The sequence below is a fragment of the Rhinopithecus roxellana genome, chromosome 12 (genome assembly GCF_007565055.1).
Source record: "Rhinopithecus roxellana isolate Shanxi Qingling chromosome 12, ASM756505v1, whole genome shotgun sequence".
Lineage (NCBI taxonomy): Eukaryota > Metazoa > Chordata > Mammalia > Primates > Cercopithecidae > Rhinopithecus > Rhinopithecus roxellana.
The window spans coordinates 23,124,244-23,141,758 of NC_044560.1; the positions used below are offsets into that span (position 1 = coordinate 23,124,244).

Consider the following 17,515-nt stretch of genomic DNA (forward strand, 5'->3'; position numbering starts at 1 on the left):
GCGGGAGGTGGGGCCTGGGCCCATTGCTCCTGGGGGGCCCAGGAAGAACCAGGGTCCCCAGGGGAGGGGTGGGCAGCAGGCCCCAAGGGGTCCTCAGAGAGGCTGGATGCGCATAGGTCCTCAGCCCCTTGCTGGCCTGGAGTGAGGAGTGTGTTTGAGCCGCCAGAGCTCCTTTGCTTAGTATTTGCATAATATTTGCATAGCATTTGCATGGACTTGTTTGTCCTCTAGAAACAGCAGCAGTTGGCCTCATCCCCTTTCAGACTGACCCTGAAGAGGAGCCAGGCCATGGCGGGGGCAGGGTGTACATCGCCACGCAGGGCTGTCTGCAGGCCATGGTGGGTGCTTTCTGGGACATGGTGACACCAGGAGAACACGCGTGTCATTACCACCAGCAGGGAGGTGGAGCGAGGCCAGGTAGGGGCGCGGTGCCAGCACTCCCAGTGCCCATCCCACCCTGTGCATCTTCAGCTGCCCAAGGCCCTTCCCGACCAGGCCAAGGAGCCTGTGGGACGCTGTGGGAGTGGGGAGGCTCCCACAGAGCCCCGTGGCTGCACGTACACACCTGCATCTCTGCAGGGCGCAGGGGCGGGGTGCTGGGGGGCTGCTGGCAAGGCTGATGCGAACCACTCCCCCCCCCAGAACAAGTGTTTCCGGGACTGGCCAGAGCTGCCCACAGCCCAGAGTTCGGCTGTGTGCATGTGGGCATCCTGGGTGAGGGCCAGGCCCAGGGCTACTGCGTGCAGGAGCTGCAGGTGTGGCGGCCGGGCCAGGTGAGCCTGGCAGCAGGGGAGCGTGCCTACCATGGACCTGCACTGGGAGACCCCCCACACCTGCTTGCATCCAACCCCACCGCCTTTGGGGGCTTCCACGCCCCTCAACCCAGGAGGTGCAGTCCAAGCCTGGGCAGGGGTGACTGAGGTGGCCACATTCTCAGCTCCAGGCTGGCGGCCGCTCCTCCCACACACCTCTCAAAACTGCAGCTTTGGTCTCCGTTGCATACCAGCGGCGCCCATTTCTGTCCCGGGCAGATTACCTCCTGCTCCCCCCAGCCCCCGCCCAGTGTGTGTGAGGGGTCCTCCAGGCCGCCATGGAGCCCTCGCATTTGGTTTTTCCTTATAGAATCACTGTCCTCAGCCTGCTTCTCCTCCCCCAGCTTCCTCTTGCCTTCCCCAGGCACCTGAGCCACCTGCGGCCATCTCGGCGCCCCCTTCCCGTTTCCTCCCTCCCCCTGCTCGCCGTGGCCCCCGCAGTCCCTCCACCTGGGCACTCCCGGCAAACCCAGCTGTGCCTCAGCCTTGTCCTCCCCCCGCCCCTCCCACCCGGGGGTTCGCACTCATCGCCTGCTCCTCCCGGAGGAGCCACCGCACAGGGCGCGGCACTTCCAGTACTTCGGCTGGCCGGACTACGGCGTCCTCGGCTTCCGGGACGAGATGAACCGGGCCCAGAGCAGCGAGCCGGGGGCCGGGCCCATGGTGGTGCCCTTCAGGTGCGGCGGGGCGGGGCCACGCGGGACGATGCGGGCGGAGCCATCGGGTGGCGCGGGGCGCCCCCGCCCCCCCCTCATCGAAGGCCGCCTGGTTTGTCCTCAGCGCGGGCATCGGACGCACCGGCACCATCATCGTGATTGACATTCTGGCGGACGTCATCCGCAGGCGGGGTGAGCCCCTCCTCCCTGGGTGCCTCCACCCTGCCCGCCTATAGCCCCACCCCTCAGGACGACCCCACCCCTGCCGGCAAGCCCCGCCCCTCATCCGTAGCCCCTCCCTAAGCGCGCGTGTTCCCGGGGCTGGACTGCGAGATCGACGTCCCTATCCAGCTGGTTCGGCGGCAGCGCTCGGGGATGGTGCAGAGGGAGGCTCAGTACAAGTTCGTGCACCTGGCGCTGCAGCGGTACATCCAGGGCGGGCGACTGCGCCTGCGCGAGCCTGCGGGGGCGGGGCCTTGCGGGCGTCGCCATGGTGACCGGCGGCCCCTCCCCACAGCTCGAGCCGCCCCAGGAGCGCGAGAACCAAAAAGTGGACACCGCCCCCCGCGAATCGGCTTGCAGCCCCCGGCCCGCGTCTCCCCGGGCGCCCGCAGTGTGAGTGGAGAGCCAGGGCCGGGCCGGGGTCCTCCGGGAGGGACTGGGACGTGCAGGGCGCCGGGCTGAGCCGCTGCTCCGCGCGCAGGACCCCGCAGCCCTGGACACGAACCTGCAGAGCCGCGGGTGTTTGAGGAGCCCGCGTGGGGCCGGAGCCGCGGGCCGGGACTGTGTCCGGGACGGAGCCACAAGCTGTCCTCAACTCAGGGAGGCCCAGAGGCAGCAGAGGGAGCGGCAGGCGGCGAAGCCCACCCGTGACCACGTGTGCGCCACCAGCTCAGCCACTCAGTGCGGGTCTGAGCGGCCAGGACACCAGGCTGCCCTCACCGCAGCTCCGGTCTGCCGGCCCTGCCTGCTCCTGTGGTCTGGGATGTGGCCCCATCAGTCACAAGGTGGATGTTTGTGGAGTGAGGTGGGTGTGACATATTCATGTGACCACCCGTGCAGCGTCACGCGCCTGGCCCTCCCGATGACAAGGGTGTGGGCCTGCGTGGGCATGACTGCGTGTGTGACACAGAGTGATGTCGCTGTGACCTGTGGCTGCACTCCCCACATCACCGGCTTTGCGGCCTTCCCGTGAAGTGCTGTGTTCTCCCTTCTGTGTCTTTGTTGGGACCTGGGGCAAGGGTGGGTGTGGTGCCCACAGCCGCAGTCAGCTTCTGTGGGGCCTTCCTGAACCCTCCCCATCCTGGATCAGAGGCCCAGCTGGTTGGAGCAGGAAGTACCTGGGCTCTGGGGTCAGGGATGAGAAGGCTGAGGAGGCCTGCATGAGCTGGAACTGGCCTGGGCCCTCCTGGCCGTGCCTGCCTGGTGGTGCAGGATTCCTGGGGCTGATGACAGACGGGGTAGGGCTGGGGTTGGCAAGCCTCCTGCCCAGCCTTCACGAAGCTGCACTCTGCCTCTGCCCTAGCCAGGCTGGCTCTGGAGTTGCCGGAGGGTCTGTGGATCTGCTGGCTGCACGCTGGCTGTTACCTTTGCTTCTGGGTTCCCACAGGGGTCATGGGTTCTGTGGCTCTCCAGTCAGGGACCCTAGCAGGCCATGGGGCATGAATTCCTGGAGGTGTGGCCTAGTATGGCCACAGTGGGGGATGGGGGAAGAGAAAGGCCCCCTTTGTCAGCCACTGGGCTCTGAGCCAAGCTGAAGCCCTCCCCCTGGTCAGGCCCCAAGCATCCCGGGGGAGCCTCACACTGGTGAGTCTCCAGCCAACTCCAGAAACCCCCAGCCTGTCCGTAGCCAGAGGGACTGGGAGTTGGACCCCCTGGAACCTTGGGCCCACCTGTCCCAGTGTCTGCTGGGAGTCTAATCCTGTCAGGGTATCATCTGGGTTGAGGCTGCAGCAGGGGAACCCAAGGTGAGGCTCTCTTACCAAAGATGGATACAAATAATTTATTTTAAAATGTACAAGGGCAGCTGGAAGTTTCTGTGGTCACCTCGCACTGGGGGGCTGCCCTGCCTCCACTCTCTCCCCACAGTCAGAGGGCAAGACTAGCACCCCCACCCAATGGTGGGGCCAGCCCTGAGGGGGACACATCGGCATGAGTCGAAGCATGGCAAGGCTCCTTCCTTCTTGGCAAGGGGCTTCCCTGGCAGGCAATTCACACTGTGTGAGTGGCAGGAGCGCTGACCAGCTTCTCTCCTGGGCGCTTCCTGTAGGAGCCTGGTTTTTTGTTTTGTTTTTTGTTTTTTTCAATTTGAGACAGGGTCCCGCTGTTTCACCCAGGCTGGATGCAGTGGTGCAATCTTGGCTCACTACAACCTCCACCTCCTGGGTTCAAGCAATTCTCCTGCTTCAGCCTCCCGAGTAGCTAAGAGACGCCCGCCACAATGCCCAGCTAATTTTTGTATTTTTAGTAGAGATGGGGTTTCACCACGTTGGCCAGGCTGGTGTCGAACTCCCGACCTCAAGTGATCCTCCCTCCTCAGCCTCCCAAAGTGCTGGGATGACAGGCATGAGCCTCCGCGCCCGGTGAACCTGTGGTTCCCGGAGGCTTTGGGGACCCTCTTGTCCACCCCATCAGCACCCAGCCTGGAGAGTGGGGGTGGACAAGCTAAATGGAGCCTGGGCTTGGCGGGGCCCAGAAGGAGTCTTCAGAGATGCCAGGCTCCTTTTGCATCCTTGGGGATCGACTTCCAGTGGCTGCTTTGCCCTTGAGCCCCCCAGTGGGGGACCCACCCATGGAGCTGGGTGAGGGCAGCTGACCTGTGCAAAGGCTGGTGGCCCTAGTTGTCAGTCAGAGGCCCGAGGGGGGAGGTGACTGTGGTGGTGGCCGGGGGCCGGGGGGGCAGCGGCAGGCAGCGCAGGTTCCCAGTCTTGAGCGCGCACTGCACCGGCCAGAGTGCCACGCAGAAGAGCACCAGCAGCAGGGCAGAGACCAGTGCCATGCGCCTCCAGTCCCTGCAGCGCATCCAGCAGCGGGCCAGGCAGCCCCGGCGGGGGGCAGGGTCCTGGGCGGGTGCGGGTGGCTCGGCAGGCTTGCTCAAACCCACGTCCACACATACAAAGCTGGGCTTGTGGCCAGGTGTGGTGGGCAGTGGTTGGCAGCACAGCTTGGTGCCCTCCAGCCACACGGGCTCCTCGCGCCGCAAATGCGCTGGCATCCGGGCCTGCAACTGGCGGCTGGTGCGCAGTGCGGGGGCTCCGGCAGGTGGCACGGTCGTGGGCTGCCTGCAGAAGGGGCAAGGTACAGCCTCACCGCCGGGGCGGCCCACAGGCTGAGCAGCCGCCAGCCGGGCCAGGCACTCCAGGCAGAAGACGTGGGTGCAGGAGAGCTCCTTGGGCATCTTGAAGATGTTGTCATAGCCTGAGAAGCAGATGGAGCACTCCAGGGGGGAGGCCACCTTCTCCGAGCCAGGGGTGCCAGGGGACCTGGGGCTGCCAGCTGAGCTGGGGGACCTGGGCATCGAGGCTGTGGAGCTGCTCCGGCGATGGGGGGGCACGGCCGAGTGCCACACCTGCTGGCCTGACATGTCTCGGAGCTGTGGGACAGGGACCATGCTGAGCAACCACAGGCTGTCCCTTTCTGGTGGTCTTTTACCTCCCCCTCCCCTCTCTTGCCCCGGAGATCCCAGGGAAGGGCTCTGTTCCCTGTGCGCCACTCCAGAAAGTTCCTCCGGTGCCCCGGAGGTCATTCTGCCCCACGTGCAATCCTGCCCTCTCCGCCCCATCACACTGCTGCACCGGGGTGAGCCTCCCACAGGACCCCAGGCCTGCTCCGGGGACGCAGGCCGTGTGCACGGGGGTCTCGCGGACCGCTCGGCGGACACCTCCTGTCGGCCCTGCCTCACCTGGTTGGCTGACAATATTCTGCCTGGGCAGAAATAATGGTGAGGATGACAATAGCCACAGTGGTCACTGTTTATGTCAGGGCTCTGCAAGGCTGGGCCCATGTCAGGGGACTCACACAACGCCACAGTGTGGAAAAGGCTGCCCAAAGCATGGGTGACTCAGCCAGGGCCACCCCAAGGGAGCCAGCAGGCCGTGGACCCTGGAGGATACGACTCTCAGGCAGGCCAGGGGCTCCAAGTCAAGTGAAGTGAGTTTGAATTCGGATCCCAGGATGGGTGCCTGGCTTGGGCGGTGCAGGCCCGATTTGCAGGCAGCTATGTGAGGGTGGGGTGTGGAGGTCTCTGGGTCTGGGGACCGGGCTGAGCCCCGGGGGCTTTGGGACGACAGGGAGGGCCCAGGCAGGGGCAGGGGTCAGTGCCTGAGGAAGGTGAGTGTCAGGCACAAGCTGGGGCCTGCAGGGCCAGCTTGTCTGGCTGCCGAGGGTCTGATGTGCACGGCGGAGGACTGGGACTTGGATAAGCCCAGCCATTCCCTCTGGGCCCACTGCCTGATGGTCAGGTGACGGTCAGGGCACCCTCAGCCGCCCACTGAGTGGCTGTTTCTTCTCCCTGACCCACTCCCACTTCATGGCAGGGGCCCTGGGGGACGGACACTGGGGGATGCTGCTCTGCCCCTGGGCGTGGCTCAGGTGGGCATCTCAGCTGACCTGGGACCCTGCTCCACCTCCCGCCCCTCCCCTGCACCCAGGATCCCCTGCAGGGGTCCCAGCTGGAGGGAAGTGGGCAAGGGTGAGAGTGAGCCTCAAGGGCCTGGTTGTGCGTCCCCTTGGGGCCCAGGAGGATGCCCCAGAAGTGACTCCTGGCACTGCCCTGGCCCGCCCCTGACTTGCCAGTGAGTCCCAGACAGGCTGGCGGGATGACACAGGTCACTGTGACCACCTGAGTCACGCACCGTCACGGTGAGGCCGTGAGTGCCCCAGGCACCGGGACCTAGGGACTGTGCTCTGTGGCCTGTGCACCCCACAGAACCGGTTCCTTGGCACCAGGCCCCACCCCTCCACGATGGTGCCCCACCCTGAGCCTGTGCAGGTGAGGGGTGAACACAGGCTGAGCTGGCCTTACCTGGTGGCCGGGGGTCAGCGGGTCCTGGGCATGGTCCTCCTCGCTGGCCACAGTTGGGCTCTAAGGCCCTGGGCTGCCCCTGCCCTGGCAGAGTTTGCTTCCTCTTCTCCGGGCCCGGCCCGGCCTGTGCTTCACCTGGCAGGTATCCCTCCCGGGGCTGGCCACCAGTAGCTGTCCCGGTGGCACTGGTCTGGCAGGTGTGGCTTCTGCTCCGTCCAAGACAGGTGGGGACACAGGGACTGTGGCGCCCTCGCCCGCGCAGAGCTCTGGTCTGAGGCAGGTGTGAGTTGCCGGGTGTGGGCGCCCGAGCAGGTCTATTTATACCCTATGGGTCGTGCTGGCCCAGGGTGTGGCCCCAAGCCTCAGGGATTGGCTGGCTTCATCCTCTCCTTGGCAGGCCAGGCAGCTGGAGGGCAGGGAGTGGGGTGAGGGTCGGAGCCAGGTGGGGGTCAGCACATTTGCTGCTGTCTGGTGGGTCTGGGCTGGGGAGTGTGCTTGGACAAAGCCCTGTCTCCCTATAGCCCCAGGAGGCTGGAGCAACCGGGAAGCTGCTCCGCTGGGTTCCAGGTCCCTGTGGCCCCTGAGCTCCTGGGTGGGCTCCCAGCAAGGGCCCTCCCCTGAGCCCCCCACAACCTATGCCCAGCCTGCCCCTGCCCTTTGCTCATGGCTGCCTGACCTCACAGCCCATTCCTGCCACTTCACACATACGTGGCTGTTCTCACACATGGGCTATGTGTCCACACGCTGTCACACACATAGCCCTCGTGTCCACACAACTCATCCCGTGTCCACACGCTCTCACAGTGTCTACTTACACATGCCATGTCCACATGCTCTCACACTCATGCCATGTCCAGACGCTCACACATGCCATGTCCACACTCACACACGTCCACACGCTCCCCCACATGTGCCGTGTCCGCATGCTCTCACGCATCTACATGCTCACAGTTGCCATGTCCACACTCACACACGTGCCATGTCCACACACGCTCACACATGTGCCATGTCCAGACCTTCACACATGCTGTGTCCACACGCTCACACACGTCCACATGCTATCATACGTGCCGTGTCCACACGCTCTCACATACGTGCCATGTCCACACACGCCATGTCCACACGCTGTCACACTTGTGCCGTGTCCAGACGCTTACATGCTGTGTCCACACGTTCTCACACATGTGCTGTCCACACTCATATGCCATGTCCACACACTCTCACATGCCGTGTCCACATGTTCTCACATGCCGTGTCCACACATTCACACACACATGTCGTGTCCACATGCCCCAGCAGACTACAGAACTGGTCTGTGCAAAGACCAGGGCTGAAGCTGATGAGAGCCTGGGGGCTGGGATGGAGGGTGTGAGAGGCCCAGAGGAGCAGCCAGTGGCATGGGCTGCCCCCACCCCCCTGCACACTCTGCTGCTTGCCCAAGGGCCTGGTATAGAGCTGCACCCCCAGGCTGTCCAGCTGCTGGCTCCCCACCTCACTGAGGCGTCTCTCCCCCAGCCCAGTGGACCTCATGCAACGGCAGGTCTGACTGGGTGCTATAGCCCCATCCCCGCCGTGAGGCCTAGGCTGGACCTGAGCTGGGACCCCACACATCAGCCTGGGGGGTGTCACACTGGGTGGGGCAGGGAGTGAGGTGCCCACCCTAGTGGGAGAGCTGGCCAGGCCACCCCACAGGCTGCCCTCAGGCAACTCCCCTGCAGGCGCCCGCTGACCCCTCAGTGGGGACCCAGAGGCTCCCCCAGTGCTGCCATGAGCATCCTGGAGCCTAAGGGATGCTGGGAAGCGGGAATCAGGTCTGCAGAGGCCAGGCAATGCCCCATGGAGGAGGAGGATGGGGCTTGGGCTCAGGGAAAGGCAGGACCCCTGCCAGTTCCATGAGGACTCTCAGTGGGGGGCTGGGGGGCTCAGCAGGGGGTTGGAGCTTAGACAGGGAGGGGTGGATGCTCGGAGAGTGGGGCGAGGGCTGGGGATTCAGGGAGGGGCTGGGGGTTCAGAGAGGGAGGGGTGGATGCTCAGAGTTGGGGAGGGATGGGAGCTCTGTGAGGGGGTCCAGGGTGGTGGAGGCTATGGGGACTCCGTGTGGGGAGCCACTGCGAGGCCCAGCCCAGAAAGCGCTCGCTGGAGGCTCCTGCTTCCTGAGGGCCGTGACTCGGGTCACATGCTGCCTCCAGGAAGTGCCCAGCCCCCTGCAGCTCTGGGAACGTCCTTCCGACAGCTCCTGGGAATATCTGGGCACTGAGGTCACTCTGGGCTCCCGGCTGACACTCTTGCTGGTGGCGAAGGTGAGGGAAGGCCAGAGGAATGTGTGGTCTCGGGGCCAGGCCAGGCCTCCCTGTGTAGGAGAGGAGCCAGCAGCTCCACTTCTCCCAGCTCAGACCAGGCCGGGGTTGGGGTGCTGGGCTCTCGGGGGGCTCGGGATGGCCGCAGAACAGCTTGGCTGGCCATGTCCAGGGCATAGGGTGGGCCCGCCTGGTCCCCTCCATCGCAGCCGGTGGGCAGGCAGCTGGGTGAGCCTGTGGGCGTGTGTGTGATCACACATGCGCATGCTTGAGACGTGCACGTTGGCGTGAGTGCCTGACCCCTTACCTCCTTCACTTTCCGTCTCAACGCCCTCTCAGGGACTCCTTCCCCTCCAGGCCCCTGGATTACAGGTCAGACCCAGCACTGCCAGGCCTTGGGACGCGGCGTGGCCGGTGTGGGGAGGGGCCTTCCGGGCGTGGGCTGCTCTGGGGCCGCCCCAGCCTTGCCCCACCCCACCCCATGCTGGGCCATTGGCTCAAATTCAGCAGCTCTGTTGGTTCTGGGGCTGGACTTCTTTCCCAGGGGCCCACATGTGCAGAGGGGAGGCCGGTGTTGGAAGTAGGGCTCTGGGACGTGCTGGGGCCAACCCTAGGCCCAGCCAGTACGTCCCTCCCATACCTAGTGAGGAGGGTGCGTCCCTCGCTGCCACAGGTCCTGGCTGCCTGCGTGCTGCCCACCAGGGGCCAATCACAAGTGCGCAGGTGGGGGACGCGGGGAGCCAGCTGAGGGGGATATATGGAGGTGGCAGGAGGACCCTGGGTTTTTGGTTTGGGCCACTGGGTGGGAGAGAGGAAGGGGACCCAGAATTGAGAGAGATGGGGCCTGGGGGGCTACTCAGAGGGTGGGCTGGGACGGTGCCTGTGTCTGGCCCGGCCTCCAGAGCCTACCTGGCTGAACCTGCCGTCTGTGCCTGTTTCCGATGTTATCCTCCAAACCAGACGCCCAGCCTGGTGCAAATGCAGGAGTGGAGTTTCCAGTGGGGCGTGGACTCCTTCCCTCCACCCCCACCTCCGTCCCTGTCTCCTTCCCTCCACCCCACTCCTCTCGGTCCCGTTCCTTCCCTTCACCCCACCCTCGGTCAGGTGGGGCTGCCGGTGCTGGGCTCAGAGTAGCCTTGGGCTGTCCAGTCCCTCCCTTTCTCCCCAGGACCAGGTGACCCTCCCAGCCCCAGGACACTTCCTAGGCCAGGGCCCAGGGCAGAGCCGATGCTCCCCCAGGCGCTCCCTGGCTGCAAACCTCAGGCTAGGGGTTTTCAGGGACGGGGAGGCAGGTGTCTAAAGACACAGCCCTCCAGGCAGTGGACGTTTCTGCCTGGGTGGAGGGCACGGTTACGAGCAGGGGCAGCGCTCCGGCGTCCTGATGCCCAGGCCCTCTGCCCCTCAAGGCCTGTCCTGCCCCATCTCAGCCCTCTCTGGCCAGGCCCATCACCGTCAGCAAACACGCCCCCACTGCTGGCCCCTCCAAGGAGCCACCCACTGTTGACCCCCTAATGGCCCATGGCAGCCCTCCTGGGGCCCGTGTCTACAGCCCCATACAGCCCGGCCGGCCAATGGAAACGCACACCCACACTCTGTCCCACCTCAAGTCCAAGCTGGGGGTCGGGGGCCGCAGGTCCCACCTGCACAGGTTGTATTCAGGGAATGGGTCTGTGGCAGAACATGTGCGGGGTGGGGGATGGGGGCACCCTGTGCGCGTAGCTCTCAGGGCCCCAACCAGGCAGCAGGTGGGGGCTCAACTCTCCTCCGCCCCCGTCCCGCCTCCTTGCCCCCAGCACACGGTGGTGGAGTGCGTGGGGCCAGCCTGGGGGGGGCTTTGCTTCCCGACTTGCACTTAGAGAACAGAGGATCCTACGGGAAAGGGTAGCTCGGAATGCTGACTTTATAGCAGCACCCAGTGCCCCCACGTTCCCGCTGGCCCAGGTCCCGGGGACCATGGCGACACCCAAAGGGGACTTCACAGAGGAGCGTGGGGGCCCTGAAGGCCAGGCCACCCCTCAGATGGGGACCCGACGCTAGAGCAGACAGTGCCGGTCACCACAGGGCATCTGAGACCCACAGTGGAGCCCGCAGCCTGGCATGCGGGAGGCGGCCACAAAGGCGCCTTTCTCCCAGGAACCCCGGGAGGGACCCTGGGACTCAGTGCCAGGGCAGCCTGGCAGGTCCAGCGAGGCAGTGACTTGTGGGGGTTAGATGTGGGCTGCCCCACGTGGGCAGGGATCAGCCAGGCCCGGGGCCCCAGGCACGAGGTCCAGGCACAGGGGCCCCAGGGATCCGAGCGGGGCTGCAGAGCTGTGGAGGACTTTCCTGCACAATGAATTTCTGCTTCAGTACAGAAAGAGATCAAGAGGGAGCGATCCTGCAGCCCCGGAAATGGCAGGCTGTGTGCTTGGGGTCTCTGCCACACGGGAGGACAGCCCAGAGGCGCCCCGGTCTCAGGCAGCTGGTTCCCAGGCTGCGTCCTCCCCACTGGCCCGGCATCGGCTGCAAGGGCACGAGGACAAGCCTCACTGTTCTCAGGGGTCTTGGTGCGGTGGTGCTGGAGGAGTCCTGTCCATCGTGGGCTCCGGAGGGCATCGCAGCAGAGCCCCTGGCTTTTCTAGGCAGAGCGGCCCCTGCCCCGTAGATCACACCAGCTTTGGCTGCCAGAGCCAGGCCTGCATCTCGGCTGCAGGTGCTGGGGCCTCACCGTGTTTCCTGGGGGGCCCGGACCCCGCACGGCCTCGATCTGATGCTCTGAGGTCTCACAGATGCCTGCTCCTGGTCCCATAAAGCCGACGGCTGTGGTGGGAAGGAGCCTCAGGCGGCCCGGGACCCCTCGGTGTCTGTCGCCGGGAGACAGAGGGACTCAGAGCCAGGGCTGTGCCCAGGCCTGTCCCAGGCGCTGGGCGATGCCAACCCTTTGTGCCGGGCTCCTGCCAAGGGGTCAGCCTCCGGGTCCCAGCTGCCAAGCTCATGGCGTGGTCTCGGCCTCCAGGTCAGACATTGCTGATACGGGCCTCCGCCGAGGAGAAGGCAGCCGGGTCCATGGCCCTGTCCAGGGGCCGCTCCCGCCTGACGTAGCGTGGCTTCCGTACTGAAATGGGTCAGAGACAGGCAGGGTCAGAGTGGGACCTGGACAGCAGGGACAGTGCAGGCCTCAACCCCTACCGGAGGCTCTCGGGAGCAGGCATGGCACAGGTGCCCAGGGCTGTTTACTCTGACCAGATGGGAACCCAGATGCCCCCTGCCCCTCAGGTGCCCTGAGAGCTCCGGCTCCGGAAAGGGACAGCTTGCTCCTGCCCCGCTGCATCCTCTCATTCACACCCTGGGCCCCGGGGCCTGGACGAGGGCCAGGCTATCCCTGAAGACAAAGATGTGAGTCATAGAACATCATGTACCTCGGGGCGACAAGCAGGCCCTGGCCCCGAGACCTCAAATGTGACCTTATTTAGAAGAGGCTTTGCAAGGGGTTAACGTCAGGGTCTCAGGCGTGGTCGCCCAAGGTTCCTGGGGCAGGCCCTGAATCAATGGCCAGTGCCCACCTGAGAGGGAGGCGGAGAGAGAAGACGCAGAGGCGGGGGAGACACCGTGGGACCAGGGGGCAGAGACGGCCAACGCAGCCACAGACACCTGAGCCAGCAGGGGCTGGGGAGGCAGACAGGGTCCTCCCCAGGGGCCTCGGGAAGCATGTGGCCTTGCCTGCCCCTTGGTTTTGGACTTCTGAACTCTAGGACAGTCAGATTAAAGGTCTGCTGTTGAAGCTGGCAGGCCCGGGGCACTTGGGCACCGTGTGGTCTGCTGGGCCCTTGCAGACACAGCTGCTTTAGGGACGGGGCAGGTCCAGCCTTGATGGAGAACTGTCTGTCCCCTAAGGCACTGTCACCTGCCCCCATGAGAGACCTCTGCACAGGGGGACGGAGGCTGGGTGAGCCCTGCTCATGGCCTTGGAGCTGTGTGGCTGTGGGCCAGTCACTCAGCCTCTCTGTGTCTGTGGCCCCGCCTATAAAATGGGTCCTAACCAGGCTGACCCTTGGGTCCGCCTGACCCAGCGCCACTGAAGCGATGGCTGCTCAGGAGGGCCTGGCGGAGGCTGGCTGCGTCCGTCCTCGGGCGGAGCTGGACTTGAAGGAGGGGCAGGCATTGGGGGTCTGCCCTGTGGTGGGTCCTCCTTTCCTGCAGACCCCACGTCTCAGGAACAGGAAAGGGCATGGAAGTCCTGGGGATCAAAGGGGGCGGACAGGGTGTGTTGGCCAAATCTGGCTGAGATCCGGAGCAGGGGGTGCCAGCCAAATCCGGCCCTGGCCCAGCCTCGTGGGTCTCCTGGGGACCTGGGCAGGGGTGGCTGAGATCCAGAGCCAGGCAAACCCGTTTGTTTGGGGACACACCCACGAGCACCCTGGGTCTGGCCCAGAGATGCGAAACCCCACAGGAGGATGCAACGGCTGCTGTTACCTGAGGACTGTGGCGGGGGGATCATTGCAGCCTTGAAAAGGAGAGAAAGGCAGAGTGAGGACTTGGGATGGCCCGGCACAGGCACACGCGGCCGGGGACACTCAGCCCGGATGACACGGGTTACTTACGGCTTCGCCAGGCTGCAGGGCTGGGGCTGTGGGGAAGAAAGCGGACAGTCATCCTGGATCCGAGGAGCTGCCTCAGCATCAGCCCAGTGCGGAGTCCGCGGAGCAGCAGAGGCCCCCGGGGCTGTGGGGTCAGGCTGGTCTCACCCCACCTCTCCCTGCGGTACCGTCAGCCTGGCCCTCGGCCCTGCCACATTCCTCCAGGGAACTCAGGGGTGCGGGGGCTTCCCTAGCACCCCAGGCGAGTCCCCTCTCCCCAGATCCACTTCCCGCCTCAGCAGAGGGGACCAGGCACCCTCATGAGAAGCGCTTCCCTAGGCTCCAGGGTCCCAGGGGAAGGGCTGCGCTCCCACCCTCCCAGGAGGAGCCGCAGGCATGAGGTGGCTTTGAGCCCCAGGGCCGTGGGCTTCTGCCGCCATGGTGCCCCCACGGTGGGGGTGCCGTGGCATCGTGGTCAACCTGGCTTCTCCTTGTCCCGTGGCCACCAGGGCTGACCAAGCCCTGAGCCCTGCCCTGCTCCGAGGGTGCCCATTGGCAGAGATGCTGAGCAGGCCAGGGCCTCTCAGTGCCTGGCTGTGCAGCAGCCCCTGGCAGTGCGCTCCTGACTGGAGGCTGAGCCCTGGGACCCCAAGGGAGGTTGAAAGGGGTGGACAGGGGTTTCACGGCAGCCAGGTGGGGCTGCCCAGAGACCTGGGAGGAGGCCCCAGCTCGGCTATGACAGTCTGGCCAAGTGCCCACCTCGGGGTCCGATCTGCCGGCTGGACCATCTGCCTGGCAGGGACCCCGCGAGGGCTGGCCTGGGACGATGAGGGCAGGTACCATGGACCCTGCTCAGAACTCGCCCCCACCTGAAGGCACCACAGTCACCACAAGGTCTCTCGGTGGGAGGGGTCAGTGCCCAGGCCTGGGGTGACCATGTGTACAGTATGGTGTAGGCTGGGGTGTGGGCCCTGCACCAGCCTGGCCGGCCCTGACCCCAGGAGAGGGGAGGGAGGGGCCGTGGCTGCCAGAGAAGTCCAGGCAAGTCCAAGCTGCCAAGAGCCACCTGGCCCCACTCCACTCGCCCCTCGTCATGCCCTGACGGCCCTGGGGAGACGCCTCTGCCGGAAGAGGGCTCCAGCGGAGGCTCTGGGCCCGAGGAAGGCCCCTTGGTGCTTCAACCTTCAAATCTACACACAGCCATTTCCGGGAAGTGACGGGTCTTCTCACAACAGGACCCAAAAGCCACGTGGCAGACCCTGGGGCACCCCATCCCCACAGCTGGGTCCCGCCTGCCTGTGTCCTCCCGTGGGGCTCGCGCTGGTCCAGGAGATACCTTTGCTTCTTCTGTAGAAGACCCTGGGGAGTTTACTGGAGCGCTTGAGGTAGAAGAACCCAGCTACGGAGAGGATGAGTCCAGAGCTGATGAAGAAGGTGCCCAGGAAGAGGGAGGCGACCACGCGCGGAGCCCCTGCAGACAGACACCGCTGAGCAGGCAGGAAGGACGGCGGCCCTGGCTCCTTGCCTCCTCGCCTGGCCCCCGGAGCCACCAGAGCACGGCAGACTCGCTGCTCCCTGAACACGCGTGAGTCTCACGGACCGGCTGTGGGTGCCGAGGGTTCTGCACTTGGCCTTGGGTCATCCCTGCAGGCTCAGCCATGCCTGGACATCCGGCTGCAGGGTCTGGGAAAGTTACCACCTGCCCCGGCCTCAGCTTCTCGCAGGAGCTCGGATGTTGGGAGCGTTACAGGATCTGGCCCTGGCCAGGCTCTGCAGAAACGCCTCTCCGATTCCAGGGGCCCCTGAAAGCCAGGGGATTCTCAGCTTTGTTCCTTCCTTGGGAGTCAGCACAGGCCCTGGGGCCCCCACACAGGGCAGAGGCTCAAGCTGGCAGCAGGTGCTCCTGCTCCCCACTCACCTCCACCTGCCTGGGCCAGGACCTCCCACCTCACCTCCACCTGCCTGGGCCAGGACCTCCCCACTCACCTCCACCTGCCTGGGCCAGGACCTCCCCACTCACCTCCACCTGCCTGGGCCAGGACCTCCCCACTCACCTCCACCTGCCTGGGCCAGGACCTCCCCACTCACCTCCACCTGCCTGGGCCAGGACCTTCCCACTCACCTCCACCTGCCTGGGCCAGGACCTCCCACCTCACCTCCACCTGCCTGGGCCAGGACGGGCCAGGGCTGCTGGCCTGGGGCTCAGGAAAGTTGGCGATGGCTGCTGGGTGTGCTCTGAGATGCTGGGGAGGGGACTTCCCAACCCGGAGACACAGGCGTGTTTGCCAGGCTGGAGGCCTTGCTCCTTCCAACCCCGGCACAGAGCCACAGGAGGCCAGGAGCCCATCTAGGCCAACCCTACCCTAAAACACGCCACTCAGGTCAGCAATGGACCCAGGCTAGCTCAGGGCCCGGGTCCATGCTCTAAAGACATGAGGGTTTTGCCGTCTCAGAACACAGCCCTCAGCCCCGGCCCCAGGGCCAGCGTGTCCTCCTCTGCTGAAGGATGAGGGTCTGTAAGCCGTGCCCACATCTCAGGTGGGTTCAGAGGCCCAGGAGACGAGTCCGTCTGGGAGACGGGCCCTGTGTCCTCCTGAGGATCAGGTGTTGATGGCCCCAGGCCCAGGCAGTGTGGCAGGTATTCCTGTCCAGCCTGCGTGTCTGCCGTCTCCCGGGGCCATACACCCTGGAAGAGCTGCTGGGCATGATTAGCACGGACCTCAGAGCCCCTGCTCCTCCTGGTTCCTGGGACTGTGACCGCAGGCTGGGGTGGGTTTGGGGCGAGGCAGAGGCAGGACCAAGCTGTAAGCGTGCCCCTGAGAGTGTGCGGTGTGGCCATGTGAACCTGAAAGCGTGCGGTGTGTCCGTGAGCCGTGAGCGTGAACCTGAGAGCGTGCGGTGTGTCCGTGAGCCGTGAGCGTGAACCTGAGCGCGTGCAGTGTGGCTGTGTGAACCTGAGAGCATGCGGTGTGTCCGTGAGCCGTGAGCGTGAACCTGAGAGCGTGCGGTGTGGCCGTGTGAACCTGAGAGCGTGCGGTGTGTCCGTGAGCCGTGAGCGTGAACCTGAGAGTGTGCGGTGTGGCCGTGTGAACCTGAGAGCGTGCGGTGTGTCCGTGAGCCGTGAGCGTGAACCTGAGAGCGTGCGGTGTGTCCGTGTGAACCTGAGAGCGTGCGGTGTGGCCGTGAGCGGGGACCTGAGAGCATGTGGTGTGGCCGTGAGCCGTGAGTGTGAACCTGAGAGCGTGTGGCTGTGAGCTGCATGACCCTGAGAGCGTGCGGTGCGTCCGTGAGCCGTGAGCGTGAACCTGAGTGTGCGGTGTGGCCGTGTGAACCTGAGAGCGTGCGGTGTGTCCGTGAGCCGTGAGCGTGAACCTGAGAGCGTGCGGTGTGTCCGTGTGAACCTGAGAGCGTGCGGTGTGGCCGTGAGCGGGGACCTGAGAGCATGTGGTGTGGCCGTGAGCCGTGAGTGTGAACCTGAGAGCGTGTGGCTGTGAGCTGCGTGACCCTGAGAGCGTGCGGTGCGTCCGTGAGCCGTGAGCGTGAACCTGAGTGTGCGGTGTGGCCGTGTGAACCTGAGAGCGTGCGGTGTGTCCGTGAGCTGTGAGCGTGAACCTGAGAGTGTGAGGTGTGGCCGTGTGAACCTGAGCGTGTGGTGTGGTCGTGAGCGGGGACCTGAGAGCATGCGGTGTGGCCGTGAGCGTGAACCTGAGAGCGTGGCTGTGAGCTGCGTGACCCTGAGAGTGTGCGGTGTGGCCATGAGGGCCTCCCCTAATTACGGCCCTTTGGAGATGTGGTGGAGCCCTGGTGACGCCCCCACATCCCCACCCATGTCAGCTGACCCCAAGTTGCAGGGGCTGCCGCACTCTCCTCTGGCCCTGTTTTGCGGACCCTGAGCCTGCTGTGGCCGCATCAGTGGTCAGGGTCTGCACTGGCTCTGACAGCCCCCAGCCCCCAGGACACCAGCAGAGGTGGCCATGGCCTGCTGAGACTTACCGGGATGTGGCCGCCCAGGGGTCCCTGAGCTTCTGTTCATGGGGAATGGCGCACCCCGGCCAGCGACTGTAGGAGAGCAGAGCCGTGGGGAGCCTGTGTGCATGGAGCCCACAGGGACACCCACGAGCACCCTGAAGGGATCTCAGGCCGGAAATACGAAAGCAAGGGGACTGAGGGG

At 65.3% G+C, this 17,515-nt stretch overlaps 3 protein-coding genes across 8 annotated transcripts in view; 1 reads left to right on the top strand and 2 right to left on the bottom strand.

The window, feature by feature from the left end:
• The first annotated feature begins 1,341 nt into the window (after positions 1-1,341).
• LOC115892414 lies at positions 1,342-3,454 on the top strand. The gene is made up of 4 exons (XM_030913840.1): positions 1,342-1,489; positions 1,593-1,660; positions 1,986-2,083; positions 2,172-3,454. The coding sequence occupies exons 1-4, from the start codon at positions 1,434-1,436 to the stop codon at positions 2,661-2,663; spliced, it is 714 nt and encodes a 237-aa protein (XP_030769700.1). The 5' UTR covers positions 1,342-1,433; the 3' UTR covers positions 2,664-3,454.
• A 2-nt stretch (positions 3,455-3,456) lies between these two features.
• On the bottom strand, positions 3,457-7,833 carry RNF223 (ring finger protein 223). The gene is made up of 2 exons (XM_010377177.2): positions 6,492-7,833; positions 3,457-5,060 (listed from the first exon to the last, which is right to left on the bottom strand). Exon 2 carries the CDS (start codon positions 5,049-5,051, stop codon positions 4,305-4,307), a length of 747 nt encoding a protein of 248 aa, XP_010375479.1. The 5' UTR covers positions 5,052-5,060; positions 6,492-7,833; the 3' UTR covers positions 3,457-4,304.
• Positions 7,834-10,676: 2,843 nt separating this feature from the next.
• The window catches only part of C12H1orf159 (chromosome 12 C1orf159 homolog), a 29,363-nt gene continuing 22,524 nt past the window's right edge, over positions 10,677-17,515 (bottom strand). For 2 of the 6 annotated variants that reach the window (XM_030913017.1, XM_030913018.1), the window contains exon 6: positions 15,439-17,403. In XM_030913017.1, coding sequence (XP_030768877.1) covers positions 15,794-17,101 — 1,308 coding nt within the window. In that variant the 5' untranslated portion in view covers positions 17,102-17,403 and the 3' untranslated portion in view covers positions 15,439-15,793. Of the gene's footprint in view, positions 13,005-13,240; positions 13,272-13,368; positions 13,395-14,680; positions 14,816-15,438; positions 17,404-17,515 lie in introns of those variants that run through there. The other 4 variants (XR_004052097.1, XM_010377178.2, XM_030913019.1 and 1 more) reach the window with 4 other exon arrangements.

Coding starts and splice junctions, on each gene's coding strand:
- LOC115892414 (XM_030913840.1), top strand. CDS start 1,434: ATGAACCGGGCCCAGAGCAGCGAGCCGGGGGCCGGGCCCATGGTGGTG. Junction 1,661..1,985: donor GGACGTCATCCGCAGGCGGG/GTGAGCCCCTCC, acceptor CCCTCCCCACAG/CTCGAGCCGCCCCAGGAGCG. Junction 2,084..2,171: donor TCTCCCCGGGCGCCCGCAGT/GTGAGTGGAGAG, acceptor CTCCGCGCGCAG/GACCCCGCAGCCCTGGACAC.
- RNF223 (XM_010377177.2), bottom strand. CDS start 5,051: ATGTCAGGCCAGCAGGTGTGGCACTCGGCCGTGCCCCCCCATCGCCGG.